Genomic DNA, 16777 nt, shown 5'->3' on the forward strand with positions numbered 1-16777 from the left:
ACTTTACACATGGAATCTGAGGCATTTCAGAGATGTCCAAGCCTAGACATCCTACTACAGACGTCCTGCTCTTCACCTTCTTACCTGACAGCTTTAATTTTGCTTCCTGGATTCCTCACCCTGTTGTTTTTATCCCTTACCCAGCCTTGCTTTCTGCCTGGGGCTCTCAGAGGAGATGTCTAGACACTGAAGTGCCTTTTTGCACTGTGGCAGGCAGTTCTTCACTAGCATCACAAACTAATTAATAGTATATCATGCCTTTTGCCATCAGCTGGGATATCCTGGGCTCAGGAACACCAGCCCACCCTCTGGAGCTTGCTGGCTGGATATTTTCACCCCTTTCACCTTGCTCCCCATCTGCCCTGAAACATTCCTGCTAAATGATGTGGGTTATAGCCTAGAGCTGGAGCTGCTCTTTGATGTTCCTTGCCATGTACCCACCTGTGTCAGCCTGGGCCGTGGGGGCTCAGCTGGTCCAGCTTCCAGGCACTGCTGTGTCTGAGCCTGCCCTCAGCCTGTGCTGGGAGCACCAGGGGCAGGGCAGGAGCTGCAGGAGCCAGGAAGCTCCCCCTGCACTCCGGGAATTTTGTGTGTGCTTCATGGAATCCCAGAATGGTTTGGGTTGGAAGGGACCTTAATTGCTCATCTCAACCCACCCCGTGCCATGGGCAGGGACACCTTCCACTAGCCCAGATTGCTCCAGCCTGGCCTTGGACACTTCCAGGGATGGGGCAGCCACAGCTTCTCTGGGCAACCTCTGCCAGGGCCTCACCACCCTCACAGGGAAGAATTCCTTCCCAATATCCCATCTAACCCTGCCCTCTGGCAGTGCTCTCTTCTCTCTCTGTTCTCCTCTCACTGCTGGTACATGTTCAATTGCCTATTAGGAATCTGATTTCTGGCACCCCACCAGACAAGGTATTGTTTAGATCTCCCTCCTGTCATTTTATTTGCATACACCCAGTCCCCATTGCCATCTTTCTGGGCAGAGCTGTGTCTTCCTCACAGAGAAATGTGTCAAGGTGACCTGGGTTCTGCAGGTCATCCTTTACCAGAAGCTCTGTGTGTACCCGGGTTTGCACCTGCTGCAAGAAAACCAAAGCCCCACAGAAATTACTGACTGTTCCACTAAACCCTTCTGAACCCACGTTCTTCAATCTAGAGGATGTTCCAAAGGCACCTTTGGGAAGTACTGGGACACTTAGTATGGGCCTGGAGGTGAGGCCTGAGGTGAGAAGAAGTTGTCTCAGTTCCTCACAGCACTTTTTGGGTCACTTTTTCCATGTTGAGGCTGTACTGAGACAGAGATGAAGAGCCAAAGTCCTGCATGTTGAGTTTGGAGAAATGTGAGCTGCTCTGGGGTAGATTTTTGACTGCCCAGTCCTCATCTTGCCTTTGTGCTTTCTTTTTTCCAGGCTTTGTTCCAGTTATCCCCAGAAGCTGCTGGTCCCCGTCTGGATCACTGATAAGGAACTGGAGAACGTGGCTTCATTCAGGTCATGGAAAAGGATTCCTGTGGTGGTTTACAGGTAAATACAAACCCAAAGCTGTGCTCTCCCCCAAACCCACGTGGTCCTGCACAGGGTTGGGCAGCCAGGTGAGCTCCACAGGGCTGAGGAGCAAGGGGTGACAGCAAGAGCTGGGCATTCCTTTTGCCTCCTACCTGAGAATGTGAGGAAAAGGTTCTTCCCCCAGAGGCTGGTTGGGCACTGACCAGGCCCCCCAGTGCAGTGGACACAGCACCAAGGCTGCCAGAGCTCAGGGAGGGTTTGGACAATGCTCTCAGGTGCAGGGTGGGATTGTTGGGGTGTCCTGAGAAGGGCCAGGAGTTGCACTGGATGATCCTTGTGGGTCCCTCCCAGCTCAGGATATTTCATGATTCTATGAAATATTCCCTGGCCAGCCTTCCAGAAATAATCCATAGAGTAGGATGTAGGAGGCCAGGTGAATGGACAGAGCTTTGCAGGGTAGGGGGTGGTCTCTCCCTAACTTGTCTCCTGGGAGACTGATGTGTTTGAAGCCAGCCAGGTTTGAAGGTGCACCCAGCCAGTTGTGCCTGGTGTAAAATGTACATTATGATCTCTAGCCTTAGACTCTGTGTTAGCAGTCACCAAATCCCAGTAGAAAAAAACTTTAAAATATCACATCTGCACAGCAAAGGAAAGTACAAAAGTCAGGAAGCAAGCCCAGTGAATTTACAGATGCCTTAACTCTGCATCTTCACGTTTCATGACTTGGTAAATGCTGGCAAAACACCGTGTATTGCTTCTAGAACTCAGTTGTGCAGTAGAGTAAGAATGAGGAGAGCTTATCTCAGGGAGCCTGTCCCTCCTTGGAGCCAAGTCAGCTAAGAACTTAATTGTATTTGTGATTCCTTTTGCTAAAAATGGCCTGGCTCTGGAGCCTGTCCCAGTGTGCCTCCCCACCTGAGGGCAAAGCCGTGTCTTTTTCCTACTCCAACAATTATTTTGTTCCTTGCTTTATATCTCTGTAATGGTACCCAGTAATTTACAGGCTGAACTGCAACCTTTTGCAGCCTGGGATCAGATTAGAAGACGCTGACAGGGGATGTGACAAGATGGGACAAGTGCTTGCCCGTATGTGTCTCGCATTTTCCTGCACTTTTTTTAGCATTTGCCCTCAAGATTGAAGTGTTTTGTCCAGGAGGGTCTGTGAGGGCCATGGCTGCTTCTGCAGTGCCTTGTGCTGTGTGGAAGGGGAAAAAGGGAAAAGCCTCACACTCAGCTCCTCCTCCTCACTTTGAGTTCAGGAGAGACTGAATCCTGCATCCCAGGGACTGTTGGATAGACCTGAGAGCTTTTGGGAGCAAGGCTGAACTCACTGTGTGACAGTCACATCTGTAAAACATGTCACCAAAGGTTCCACATCATCAGATTTCTTTGAAAACGTCCAATTTAAGCAAAGCAGAAATTTGAGTCTCCATCTCAGCCCTCAGTGAGATGCACAGGAGAGATGCAGCAGCCTCTGGGCACAGGCCACTTCTAAATCAAGGCAGAGGATGCAATTAATTATTTAGCTGAGTGCAGAGGCAGACGGGCACGGCATGGCAGCCTCTGCTCAGCATGGCTCTGTCTGCACAGCCACCTTGAGGAGACCTTGGCAGCAGGAGAGATCCCAACACTTGGCATCACCTGTGCCTGTGGTGCCCTGGCTGCCAGGGAGGCAGCGGGTGGAACTGTGGGCACTGCTGCAGCCCCGTGGCTGGGCACTCGCTCTCGGACTCTCAGATGGTGTCAGAATTTCAGATCATGCCACAGTTTCAGATCATGCCACAGTTTCAGATCATGCCAGAATTTCAGATCACGTCACAGTGAGATGGGAGTTTAATCCAGAGATCTGGGAAGTGGAAGCACTTGCACACAGGCAGCTCAGCTGGGAACCTTTAAGCTCATCTCAGTAAACCCTCTCCAAGTTCTTTCTTGTGTTTTAAGCCAAGCTGCTCTTTGTGTTGTGGATGAGCACTCCCATGGCGGGGAAATAACAGAGAGAGGGCTTGGGAGATCACAGACTCATGGAATGGTTTGGCTTGGAATGTACCTTAAAGATAATCTACTTCCAACCGCCCCGCCACCTTCCACTAAACCAGATATTAATTAATCTGTTCTGGATGATTGTTGTGGCTTACATGGCATGTGCTGACAGTATCAGATGTGCTCTAGCCTTGTGATTGGAATGAATCTGAGAGGAAAAGCTCAACTGATAAACTACAAAGGCACTTCATGCTCCAGCTTTGGATGTTGAAAGGGTCTTGAGTCATTAAAGCTAAACTGAAGTCCCTGAAGAATAATTCGCTCCACATAAGTTAAAACATTCCAGCACCTTCTGCCATTCCGGTTTCAAGAAAGGAGCTTTTTCCTTTGAGGAAAACCTCCTCGAAAAGCCCTGAAATGCTTGCTGTGCTCATGCTGGGGAGATGTGCAGGAGAAGGCAGAGTCAGGCTGTGGGTGCTGCCCTGTCCTGGGCAGCTCATGGCGAGCTCAGCTGTGGTTTTGGTTCCTCCACTGGCACCTGCTGTACTTTCTGCTCACTGGTGGCTTCACACTCATCAGTGCTGCCACGTTTCCTCGTGTTTTTGGCAGGTCACTGTGTCCCTTGAAAGTCCCCAGCAGCTGTTGGAGTGCTCAGAGGTTTGCGCTCCCAAGATGTTTTCCGAGTTTAACGCGACTCTGGCTCTGTCACAGCATTGCCTGGATCCAGCTGCCCCACACGGCTGCACTCCTGTGCCTTCCAGCCCAAAACAGTGTCCTTGCATCCAAACAGCCTGCTGGGAGCAGTCCCTGGCACGGCACCTGCCTTTCCCAAAACGTGCTCAGGCGCTGTCTGGGAAAGTGCTGGTTGGCACAGACTGGGGACTGTGGGTGGCTCACAAACAGGCTTGGAGATCACAGCCCGGTGCTTAAGTCCACACCTTGGCTCTGGTTCATTTACTAGTATAAACAAAGCCTTTGCTGCTGTCTGTGTTATCCATCCCTGAGTGATCCTGAAGGCAGGAATAGATCTCCTGGGAGTGACTGCTCTCCAGTCACCTTGCAAAACAAAATGGCACCAAAAGTAAAGGACCCCACAGTATTTCAACTTGGCCAAATGTGAGTATTATTTCTTTGGAAGTTTAAAGTCTTCATCACTATTATCTGTGAGATGACATTAAGGAAACTACATGAACTGACAGAGGGCAGGGTTAGATGGGATTTTGGGAAGAAATAGTTCCCTGGGAGGCTGGTGAGGCCCTGGCACAGATTGGGCAGAGAAGCTGTGGCTGCCCCATCCCTGGAAGTGTCCAAGGCCAGGTTGGAGCAACCTGGAATAGTGGGATGTGTCCCTGCCCAGGGCAGGGGGTGGAACTGGACGATATTTAAGTTCCCTTCCAACAAACCATTCCATGATTGTGTGATTCTGTGATCTTCAGGGAGGTGCTGCAGGAAGGGATGGGCAGGGCTGAGCATGGTTGGTGTGAGGTGTGAGGTGCAGGATAATGTCCAGTCCATTATCCCATCTCCAGGAAGGACCAGGCACCAGGAGTAGCACCTCGGGAAAGTGTGACAAATGGGACAGGGATGCAGGTATTCTTTCCTGGGGCATCTTTGGAGCATGTGGGATCTTAGATTTCCTACACCCATTCAGGAGAATGGGTGACTGTATGTCATGGTCACTTGGTGGACCTGCCACCAAGAATTTTGGAATGTATTTTGGAACAGTTTGTTCTCCCACATTGCACTGTGGCAGTGAGTCCATTCTTTGTTTCATTCATTGTCCAAAAAATACTTGTTTTTCTGAAAGGTATGGCATGACCATTCCAGTGCTTGCCTGTGTTTCTCTCAGGGGAAAACAAGACTAATCTTCCAAACTCACCTTTTTTTATCTTTCTAGACCCTTTATGCTTCTCTTCCGTTCTTGTCCTTCTCTCATGGTGGGTGGTTGTTTCCTACTTAAGTTGGTCCTAAAGTGAAGCTCTTCTGCACCTCTGCCTTCTCTGAAGGTTTGAGTATGACGTGATCCTTTTTGAGATGGATTAGTGAAAAATTTATGTCATTTTAAGATTGGTTGAGATGTGAAGCCGTGATACTTTCTGTCATATTCTTTTCCCAAAAACTGGTACCACAGTCTTAACCTTTCTGCTCCTCTTGAGCAATGAGGCTTTTTCAGAGCTCTCCAGTGACTTCCAAGCCTTTGGGATTTGGCTGCTGGTTTGCACTGAACTGCTCCATGTCATAGCTGGGGTTATGTTTTGATCATCTGTAAACATTCTTCACTTATTAATACTAAATTTCAGCCTCTGTTTTTATCATGTGAGAGCATTTGCAACTTTTTCCAGGCAGCCACAGACTCTCCTGGGTCATTCTCTGTCCCCAGCAACTTTGTCACTTCATGGTCCCTTCCCTTTGCAGGCCATTTGTGGGTGACTTGACCAGTGTGTTCATGTGAAAAATGAACTGCTTCAGGCCTCCTGGGAGGCGTCAATAAGCAACAGCCAGGGTAGGGTTCACATTTAGGGGTTGTTGATAAACACCAGCTCAGGCCTCCACCCAGAAACTCCCCAGTCTGATGCCGAGTGAGCTCATCTTTCCGACATACAGGTGATAAGTGAAATGGTTTAACAACCAGTCCATAATTTAAGGGAGGAAAAAGAGAAGGGGAGAGCAAAACAGCATTAAATGAAGTGGAAGGTGTCCCAGCCCACAGCAGGGCAGTGGAAGAACATGGTCTTTAAGGTCCCTTCCAACCCAAACCATTCTGGGATCTTGTGGAATGACTGGTGTGACTCTTAGGGATGGTTCTGTGCAGGGCTAAGGGTTGGATTCTGATCCTTGTGGGTCCCTTCCAACTCAGCACATTCTGTGATTCTGTAGAATAGTTATTACTTTCCCAAAGTACAACCATAATGATTTAAAGTTCTTCTCTCTGGTTTAATATATAAATACCTATCTAGCTACAATAATATATATTTTATATATGATATATTTATAGATTAAAGTATATATTTCTATATATAAATAGAAGTCGAAGGTTGGACTTGATGATCTTGGGAGGTCTTTTCCAACCGTAGTGATTCTATGATTCTGTATTATTTTAAATAAAAATACAAGGCTAATTTAGCCTCTGTCAGTGCTGTAGTCATGAATAATGATTATTTCAGATTCCCTGCCCTGTTTCAGCACTCAGTGCAAGAGTCACACAGAATCCCAGGATGTGCTGAGCTGGGAGGGACCCCCAAGGATCCTGGAGTCCAACCCTGAGCCTTGCACAGGCCCAGCCCCAAGAGTCACCCCCTGTGCCCCAGAGGATCAGCCAAACCCTCCTGGAGCTCTGGCAGCCTTGGGGCTGTGCCCACTGCCCTGGGGAGCCTGGGCAGTGCCCAACCAGCCTCTGGGGGAAGAACCTTTGGCTGAGATCCAACCTGAGCCTGCCCTGACACAGCTCCAGCCATTCCCTGGGGGCTGTCCCTGGTCCCCCCAGAGCAGAGCTCAGTCCCTGCCCCTCCTCTGCCCCTCGGAGTCAGCGCGGCAGATAAAGCAGCTGCAGCCCGGAGGTTGCTCAGGTGCTGGCTGTACACGGGGCACATTTCCTGGGTTTTCCCTTCCCTCTCCAGAGGGTTCCTCAGTCTCTCCTTCCCCCGCAGACACGTGCGCAACGGGGCGGTGATCGCGCGGTGCAGCCAGCCCGAGATCAGCTGGTGGGGCTGGCGCAACGCCGACGACGAGTACCTGGTGACATCCATTGCCAAAGCCTGTGCCTTGAACCCCGGCGCGAAGGCGGCCGGTGCCGCGCCACACACCGGGAGCAGCGACGGCAGCGAGGCCTGCGACGCCGACTTCGGTGAGACAGCCCCTGGATGTGGGAATTAGGGCTTCCAGCGCCCCCGTGCCGCTCCCGGCGCCACCTCCGCCTTTAGCCGGGGGGACATTCTGGGCCCTGTCAGGCCGTGTGTCCCTGGGATCGCTCGTGGCGGCTGTGGGAGGGAGGGAGGGAGGGAGGTGCCGGGAGCTCAGTCCATGTCTGTCCCAGCAGACTCGTCCCTGACGGCGTGTTCGGGCGTGGAGAACGCAGGGACTCCTCAGAAGCTGCTGATCCTGGACGCCAGGTCCTACACCGCGGCCGTGGCCAACAGAGCCAAGGGAGGTGGCTGCGAGTGTGAAGGTACCGAGCACATCCCAGAGCTCCTTCCTCTTGCACCTGCCTTGCAGTGGGTCCTAGAGCACAGCTGGGGGTCGGGGCAGCATTTTGGTACCTGGCCTCTGGGATCATGTTCCTACAGAGGGATCTGGAAGGGCTGGATCAATGGGTCAAGGCCAGCGGTAGGAGGTTCAACTGGGCCAAGCTCCCCGTTCTGCACTTGGGTCACAACAACCCCATGAACACTCCAGGCCTGGGGCAGAGGGGCTGGAAAGCTGGGAAAGGACCTGGAGGTGCTGGTTGACAGCAGCAGAACATGAGCCCAGGAGGCCAAGGGCACCTGGGCTGTGCCAGCCATGGTGTGGCAGCAGGCCCAGGGCAGGGACTGTCCCCCTGTGCTGGCACTGCTGAGGCCCCTCAAATCCTGGGGGCAGTTCTGGGTCCCTCACTGCAAGAAAGACACTGAGGGGCTGGAGTATGTACAGGGAAGGGAACGGAGCTGGGGAAGGGGCTGGAGCAGCAGGAGCAGCTGAGGGAGCTGGGGGGGCTCAGCCTGGAGAAAAGGAGGCTCAGGGGGGACCTTCTGGCTCTGCAACTCCCTGACAGGAGGGGGGAGCCGGGGGGGGTCGGGCTCTGCTCCCAGGGAACAAGGGACAGGAGGAGAGGGAACAGCCTCAAGTTGTGCCAGGGTTGGATACTGGGAAAATTTCTTCACCTAAAGGGTTGTCCAGCCCTGGCACAGCTGCCCAGGGCAGGGGTGGAGTCTCCATCCCTGGAGGGGTTTAACAGACATGTGGATGTGGCACCTGGGGACATGGGTTAGTTTTGGCCTTGGCAGTGCTGGAGGAATGGTTGGGCTTGATCTTGGAGGCCTTTCCCAAACTTAGTGACTCCTTGAAGACCAGAAATGATGTGTGAGGGGGTGGCTGCACTGAGGGTGTGGAGGCAGTTGCTGTGGTGGCAGCAGAGTTGGAGACTGATCCTTGTGGGTCTCTTCCAACTCAGAATATTCTATAACTGCTGTGGCTCTCTCTGAATGTTCCTGTCTCTCATGTCAGAGTATTACCCAAACTGTGAAGTCGTGTTCATGGGCATGGCCAACATCCACTCCATCCGGAACAGTTTCCAGTATCTCCGTGCTGTCTGCAGTCAGGTGCCTGACCCCAGCAAGTAAGTGACTGTTCTCCAGCTGACTGTGATGCCGTATCTGTCAATATCTTGAGAGGTTTTTCCTTCCTTTCTCTCTGCTTTTTCCTATCCGAGGTTTCTATGTGCAAAAATGGAGGGACAGGAAGGTGCTCACAGTGCCTGAATGCTGCTCATTTTGATCCATTAATCCAAAAGGGATTGCAGCACTGCCTTGGTGCCACTTGGCTGTGTGTGTCCCCTGAGGGTTTCTAAAAGATGGCTGTATTTTAGAAAAATTAAATTAGGCACTGAATTCTTTGCCCTTCTTCCCAGGCTGCCTGCCTCTTCTGGGACATGTTTTAGAAAAGACTGATTTCCACTGAGGATTCCAAAAGGACTGAAGATAGATTTGATTTTTTTTTTTCATGGGAGAACTAAACAACCTTTTTTTTTTTTTTGCTTTTTTTTCCTCTTCCAGCTGGCTTTCAGCCCTGGAGAGCACCAAGTGGCTGCAGCACCTGTCTGTGATGCTGAAGGCAGCAGTGCTGGTCTCCAGTGCTGTCGACAGGGAAGGGCGTCCGGTGCTGGTTCACTGCTCCGACGGCTGGGACAGGACCCCGCAGATTGTGGCACTGGCAAAGATTCTCCTGGACCCTTACTACAGGACCATGGAGGTAGGACTGTGCTCTGCTGCAGTTCATGTCTGTTCAAAGGCAGCTTTTGGCTCGGAGTCTCCATGGAAAGGAGTAGGATCACATTTGGGAATAAGCCTAATGGCATTTCCGAGCTGCTGCTGTGGGCGTTGGGTTTTCCTTGTCCTCTTCCCGCCTGTTTTGGGTGAACTGTTCCTCACTGCTCTGCCCAGCCTGGGGAAGTGCTGTGGGAAATAACATCTTGTGCTCGAGGTTCAGCTGCTTCCCTGCTCTTAGTTCTCCAGTGTGTTTATTGGATAGAAATAACAACTGTTAGTCTGTGTCTGGAAACCCCTGACACTCAGGGAGCTTTGCTCCCAAACCAGGCACTGCTGCAGCCTCCTTCCCAGCCCTTCCCCATCCTGAGTTTCCTGGTGGATGGACCTTGCCTTGTCCTGCTATGTGCCCTCAGCAAAGTCTCTGCAGTTGTTGTTTTCTTTTACTCACAGGGTTTCCAGGTGCTGGTTGAGTCAGACTGGCTGGATTTTGGGCACAAGTTTGGGGATCGCTGTGGGCACCAGGAGAAGGTGGAAGATCAGAATGAGCAGTGCCCGGTTTTTCTCCAGTGGTTGGATGCTGTTCATCAGCTTCTGAAGCAGTTTCCCTGCCTCTTTGAATTTAATGAAGCTTTTTTGGTAAGAAATACACATGCAAACGTGTCTTTATCCCAGATGTGAGTAGAGGCAGGGGGAAGGTCATGATGTTTTAACAGTATTGGGGTTGAAAGAAAGCAGATCTGCAGAACTCAGGAAATTGTGCAGTGATCACAGAATCCCAGAATGGTTTGGGTTGAAAGAGTCCTAAAGACCATCTTGTTTCAACCTCCTGCCATGTTCCAAGCCCTGTCCAACCTGGCCTTGGACACTTCCAGGGATGGGGCAGCCACAGCTTCTCCGGGCAACCTGTGCCAGGGCCTCCCCACCCTCACAGGGGAGAACTTGTCCCTAACATCTAATCTAAATCTCTCCTGTTTTAGTTTAAAACCCTTCCCCCATGAACATGCTTATGGTAAAGGGTTTAGATTCTCTGGTTTCCCTGAATCCCTTCTTCAGATCCCTTTCCAGTCCAGGGAATTCAAATGCCAGCACTGATCAAACCACTGGTTTGATTTGCCTATCTCAGAGCTGTATAAGTCTGAAACGTTTCAAAAAAATACATTAGGAAAAAATTAATCTCAATCTTATCAAATAATGCAGGTGAGAGTTATAGAGGGATGGGTTTGGTGTCAGTTGAGTGTTGCTTTCACTTCAATCCAGGTGATACCTGTACTGTCCCTGTCCTACTTTGTCTGGAAGCAAGGACAGCAATGGGGTCACCGATGGGGTAGGCAGTGCATGAGCCACCCCAGAGGAGGGGAAGACGTGTCCCCTGTGGACAGGAGTCCCCATTTCCTGATGTTGTCCCTTCCATACCCCAGGTGAAGCTGGTGCAGCACACATATTCCTGCCTCTACGGGACCTTCCTGGGGAACAGCCCCTGCGAGCGCGAGATGCACAACATCTACAAGCGCACCTGCTCCGTGTGGTCCCTCCTGCGGGCTGGCAACAAGAACTTCCACAACCTTCTCTACATGCCAGGGTCTGAGCAGGTCAGTAGAACTCCTGGCCCAGGTCCTTTCCCCCTGCCAGGCACCGGGGAGGGGCAGGAGGGGTTTCCTTTCGCGCTCATCTCTGACCGTGGGGTTGTCGCAGGTGCTCCACCCCGTGTGCCACGTGCGCGCGCTGCACCTCTGGACAGCCGTGTACCTCCCAGCCTCCTCACCACATCCTCTGGGACAGGATGACATGGACATCTACATGCCCCCTGGGTCCCAGAGCCAGGAGTTCAGCGGCAGGTGTTTGGACAGGTAAGAGCCTAAAGCTCCAGGCCCAGGTTGCTGCCTACCTGCAGACCTTCCTTCCCTCCCTGTAGTTCCTCGGGTTGACCTATTCTCATGTTCCCTGTGGGAGCAAGAGCAGTGTCCCAGCCACTTGGAGAAGGAGGTGTGCAGCTCCCTGCTGCACCTCAAAGGCAGACAGCAGAGGCCACACTGTAGCACTGTGCATTTTGGCTCATGCAGCTGCCCACAAGCTGTAATTATTTGGAACATTTCCCTTCCCTCATCTCAGATTTGACTGAAACCGGGGAAGTTTCAGGGGGCTTGTTGTGAGATTTGCTTTGCTTTTGGGTTCTAGATTACCAAAGACTCGATCTATGGATGACCTGCTCTCAGCCTGTGACTCCAGCAGCCCATTGACCCGCACATCCAGTGATCCCAACCTGAACAACCACTGCCAGGAGGTCCGGGTGGGCCTGGAAGCCCGACATGCTGCCACTGAGGGGGCTGACAGTGCTGTGGTGGCCACAGGAGAGGCACGGCAGGTGGAGGAGGAGGAGGAGAACCCACCCCTGCAAGGCAGCAGCTGTGCTGAGCAGGAGGGGCAGAGCAGGCAGCCAGGCAGCAGGGCTGCTGTGCCAGCCAGCAGTGTCCCTGTGGAGGCAGGAAAGGGAACACACACAGCGGAACTGGATGGCACGGGACCAGCTCCAAATCATTCCGGAGAGGAAAATGTTGACAAGGTTTCCACCAGTTCTGGAAAGCAGTTAGAAACCTGTCCCCAGGAGTCTTTGAAATCTGCTGACAAGAGAACCACAACCCACCAAGACATTCCCAGCCAGGAGTCTCTGGCACCAGGCGCCCCTTCCCAGGACATCCCAGGCCCTGCTCCGGGCATCCCCTGCCCGGATGCAGACAAGGGCAGAGCTGATGGTGGGCGGAGCGTGCCCTGCGAGGAGCCCGGCCGGCCGGGCAGGGTCCCGCTGGAGCAGTGGCGTAAGCCCATCTCCCAGAGCCAAAGCAGCGAGTTCTCCTTCCTGGGGTCCAACTGGGACAGTTTTCAAGGCATGGTGACATCGCTCCCCAATGGGGAGCCTGCCCCCAGACACCTCCTCTCCTATGGCTGCTGCAGCAAGAGGTTGAGCAGCAAACCCCTGCGGGCCCCGGGCCTGTGCCTCAGTGGCCCGTGGCCTGCCAGGGAAGGTGGGAAGCCCTCGGCCTGCGCCGGCCACGTGGGCACACACTTCGGGAAGCCCAGCCGTTCGTGGCTGCCCTGCCACCTGAAACAAGCCTCTGGTCCCAAGCACATGCCGCCAAAATGCCCCTCTCCTGTGCCTCCTCTGTACCTGGACGACGACGGGCTGCCCTTCCCCACGGACGTGATCCAGCACCGGCTGCGGCAGATCGAGGCCAGCTACAAGCAGGAGGTGGAGCAGCTGCGCCGGCAGGTTCGGGAGCTGCAGCTGCGCCTGGACATCCGCCACTTCTGCGCCCCCCCGGCTGAGCCCCCCATGGACTACGAGGATGACTTTGTGAGTACTGGCCTCTCACAGCCCGGCCCTGGCACTGCAGGGGTCCCTGCACCCCCCTCATGCTGCCCTCTCCACCCAGAGCCCTTTGGGAGGGGGTGGGTGAGGTTGTTCCTCTGTTTCCTCAGCCCTGTTCCCTTCCTGTCCCTGTCCTTGTGCCACGCAGAGGTATCTCTGCTGCTTGAGGGCCAAGCTCCTGCACACTCATGGATGCTTTACCCCTTGATTTGGGGCGCTCTGGAGCCACCCAGGTGCCCCTCACCAGCACGGAGCAGGGAATGCCCTGGAGTGGATGGGGTCGGTGACCTGGTCTCGTTTTGCAGACATGTTTGAAGGAGTCGGATGGCAGCGACACGGAGGATTTCTGTTCTGACCACAGTGAGGACTGTTTGTCAGAAGCGAGCTGGGAGCCTGTGGATAAGAAGGAGACTGAGGTACATGTCCCGTTGTGGAGCTGGGATGCAGTGGGAGGGAATGTTTCTTTGCAGCTGACTGGGGTGGGTACAGCAGCAGAGCGAGGCAGAGAGCAGCCACCTGGGTCTTTATCACATCCTCTGCTGCTGCTGGCTCTGGTGGGGTGGGCTTGCTCTGAGCCAGCCTGGTGTGGCCCAAAGCCACCCTGAGGCTGTGCAGAGCTGTGGCGGGGGGGTCCCAGACTGGGAGCTGACTGGTGTCTCCGTAGGTGACGCGGTGGGTTCCGGACCACATGGCCTCGCACTGCTTTCACTGCGACTGTGAGTTCTGGCTGGCCAAGCGGAGGCACCACTGCAGGTAAGCAACACCAGCGCTCTGGCTCTGCTCCCCTCCTCAGCCTGGTGCCCACGAAATGCCCCTCTGCCATGTCTGTTCCCTCCAGCTCCCAGGAGAAGGTTTTAGATCTCTCTGTACTGTGCCAGGCCTCAGCAATTCCCTGCAGATTTCCCTTCGTCATGGTTCTTGTTTCTGTTTTTCCAAAGCCGTTGATCCCTCTCCTGGGCAGCAATGCCCATGAGTGCCTCTCAGCTCTAGCAGTTTGCTTGTGTGGCACACCACAGTATAAGAAACACATTGACAAGTCCTCAGCCAGGCTGGTGCTTCACCCCAACCTGGGCCCTTTGTGCAAGTTCTGCTGTGGTGTTCCCAGCTCTCTTCTCACTGGTTTTCTTGCTCCTTGACAGGAACTGTGGGAACGTGTTCTGTGCTAGTTGCTGCCATCTGAAGCTGCCCATCCCTGATCAGCAGTTGTATGACCCTGTCCTCGTTTGTAACTCCTGTTATGACAACATCCAAGTGTCTCGTGCCAGGGAGCTCATGAGCCAACATCTGAAGAAACCCATCGCCACAGCTTCCAGCTGAATGCCAGACAAGGGACCTGTCTAAGCCCAGCCTTTTCTCTCGTGGGTTTGAAGGGTGACTCTGCCTCCAGGGTAACTGTGAAGGCCTTTGGTGCAACACTTGAACACCAAGCTGGAATGCACTGTCTGCAGCAGCCTCACTGCCAGGCTGGAGCAGAGGAGCTCAGATCAGAGAGGATGGGGTGTGTCCCCACTCCGAACCGGTGGGCCCGTGCGTTGTAGTCCTGACGACCTAGGGCTGAGAGGGGATCACAACCTCTTCCTTTTGTGGGCTGGAAAGCAATGCTTTCACAGCTCTTGCCTGTGCAAAGTCCCCCCAAAGCAATAGAAAGGCATGTTTAGAACCACCTCCCCCTCCAAAGGCAGGCTGCTGTACGAGAAGGAAGAGGGCAGGCTCCCGGTGGGCCCGCGGGCGTCGGAAGGGCCTCAACCTGGAGCAGACCTGTAGATTCTCTTTCCATGAGTGTGATTCGCGATCAGCTTGGTGAACAAGACCCATTAGCCGTCACTAATTGATTTTCTCTCGGGCGTTGAAGAGAAATTCATTCTGGCTGCGAAGGGGCCGAGCGGGTCGTGCCCGTTTTCAGGCTCCGCTGGGATCGGTGGGCGCACTTTGGACTCTGCCCCTGCCCCCCACGCTGTGGGGAGGTGGGAGATTGGCTTTTCACTTCTGCTCTGCCCGTCTGCTTTGTCTGCGGTCGTGTCACAGCCTGGTGCTAACACAGGAATGGCACCCTGATCCTCTCCTGGCATGGAAACAGAACTCGTGTTCCTGTGTTGCTCCTCCTCCCCTTTTCTGCCCTCAGCTCTCCACTTCCTACTGCTCTTTATCCTGAAAACTTGATACCTTGAGGGTATAGGCCATAATGTGTTGTTTTACCTCCTGGAATGTGCTGTCTGGTGTATGTGAGGGTTTCAGTCCAAATGCTGCTATATATTTCTGTGCACTTAATGTAACCCGAAGAAGGGAGAATGAAGCATCGATACCAAAACGGGGGTGGGGAAGGACTGGCTGACGTAGACACTACGGTCTGTGCTTTTCACTTTAGGATGTACAGCCAAGCTACAGTGATAACCATGACGTGTGGCATCTGTTCAGTGGTGGAAACAATCTCTCTGACTTGCCCCAGCGCTACCTAAAATGCCTCTTGAATTTGACTTCTTTTTTTGTCTCCTGTACAGTGGTCAAAGTTCAGAGTTGCCAACTTGTAATTGCCTCTCTGCTTCTCCTTTAAACTCGAGAGCAGGAATCCCAACTCATCTTAAGGACAAGGAACTGGGTTTAGAAAGGAAGAAAGGTTTAGAAAGTGGGCTTCAGTGGGCTTGTAATCCCTAGATCCCTCGGGGAACATCCATCCTGCCTCCTCTGCAAGGCGTCTGCGGATATTAGTGAGGAAGAAGAGTTTGAAAACGGGGCATTTCTTCGCAGAAATGTGGGTTTTCTTTTCGGTATATTGTGCACCTCGTGAGCTGAGACTTGGTATGTGACAGTCTCATACCTTGGTATGTGACTTGGTATGAGGACATTGGTCTGCTAACAAGGCAAAGGACTTCACACTGTTGTGACCTCCCAGATTTTTTGGTAATGGTTTGTCATCTCCATCAGAGGGAGTGGAATAACGACCCTTTCCTGCACTTTGATGTGTCAGCCTCTGGTTTGGTAAATCCAGTGAAGCTCATCCTCTGAAGACCCTGTACTTCCTTGGACTCTGCTTCTTTTCCATACTGGGAACAACCAACACGGCTTTGGGAAGAGAAGGCACCTCGCTCCAGATTCTCCCCTGCCTTGTACCTTGCAGTCATTGCCAGACATGGAAGAGTGACCATTGGGCTGGCAGAAGAAACTGGATTTGCTCCTGTTTTGCACGTGTTGGAATGACTGCAAGCAATAAGGAAGCCAGAACTAGGTACTCCTGGCCCTGCTGTTCAGGCCATTAGTCCAAACTGCTTTTAGCTCTCGTGAGTTTTCAGCGTCACAATGTGCTGGCCAAAAACTCTCCAATCAGTTCGATGGCATTGTGACAAACAAAATGTGCTGTACAACTCAATACAGTCGAAATAAAATCTCTATATTAGTGCTGCTGTGTTTGGGGCCTTCATTCCTCTGTGGGAAGTCTGTCTGTGTGCCCAGTGGTTTTCAGGCTGTCACTCACTACTTTTTCCCTTAATTAAGGTGTGTTAGGGGTTTAATATCCCTTCTCAGGATCAGAATCATGGGTAGGACACAAGGCACCTTGTGCTAGAGGACTTCTGCTCTCTTCCAAACAAACCTGCAGCTTCCCAGGATACCAGCCCCTTCCAGCCTCTCTTATAACAACTCCATGAGGAGTTTTACTTTTCTAAGGAAAAAATGTTAGGCAGGATTCTCTCCTATGAGGAAACCCTGAGAGAATTGAGATTGTTCAGCCTGGAGAAGAGAAGGCTTTGGGGTGACCTGATTGTGGCCTTCCAGCACCAGAAGGGAGCTGACAAGAAAGATGGAGAGAGACTGTTTACAAGGGCCTGGAGGGACAGGACAAGGGGCAGTGGCTTCAAACTGCCAGAGGGCAGGGTTAGATGGGATATTGGGAAGGAATTCTTAGCAGTGAGGGTGGGGAGGCCCCTGGATGCCTGGGAGTGTTCAAGGCCAGGTTGGACAGGGCTTGG

The 16777-nt window shown here is 52.8% G+C and overlaps 1 protein-coding gene across 2 annotated transcripts in view; it reads left to right on the forward strand.

The window, feature by feature from the left end:
• The window catches only part of MTMR4 (myotubularin related protein 4), a 57537-nt gene extending 41329 nt beyond the window's left edge, over positions 1–16208 (forward strand). For both annotated transcript variants that reach the window (XM_064677647.1, XM_064677646.1), the window contains 12 exons: positions 1416–1529; positions 7139–7335; positions 7528–7656; positions 8691–8802; positions 9239–9434; positions 9902–10087; positions 10870–11040; positions 11144–11298; positions 11627–12800; positions 13121–13231; positions 13480–13568; positions 13955–16208. In XM_064677647.1, the coding sequence (XP_064533717.1) occupies positions 1416–1529; positions 7139–7335; positions 7528–7656; positions 8691–8802; positions 9239–9434; positions 9902–10087; positions 10870–11040; positions 11144–11298; positions 11627–12800; positions 13121–13231; positions 13480–13568; positions 13955–14132 (2812 nt within the window). In that variant the 3' untranslated portion in view covers positions 14133–16208. The remainder of the gene's footprint in view (positions 1–1415; positions 1530–7138; positions 7336–7527; positions 7657–8690; positions 8803–9238; positions 9435–9901; positions 10088–10869; positions 11041–11143; positions 11299–11626; positions 12801–13120; positions 13232–13479; positions 13569–13954) is intronic.
• The last annotated feature ends 569 nt before the right edge of the window (positions 16209–16777 follow it).

This window comes from Pseudopipra pipra, chromosome 21 (assembly GCF_036250125.1).
Source record: "Pseudopipra pipra isolate bDixPip1 chromosome 21, bDixPip1.hap1, whole genome shotgun sequence".
Lineage (NCBI taxonomy): Eukaryota > Metazoa > Chordata > Aves > Passeriformes > Pipridae > Pseudopipra > Pseudopipra pipra.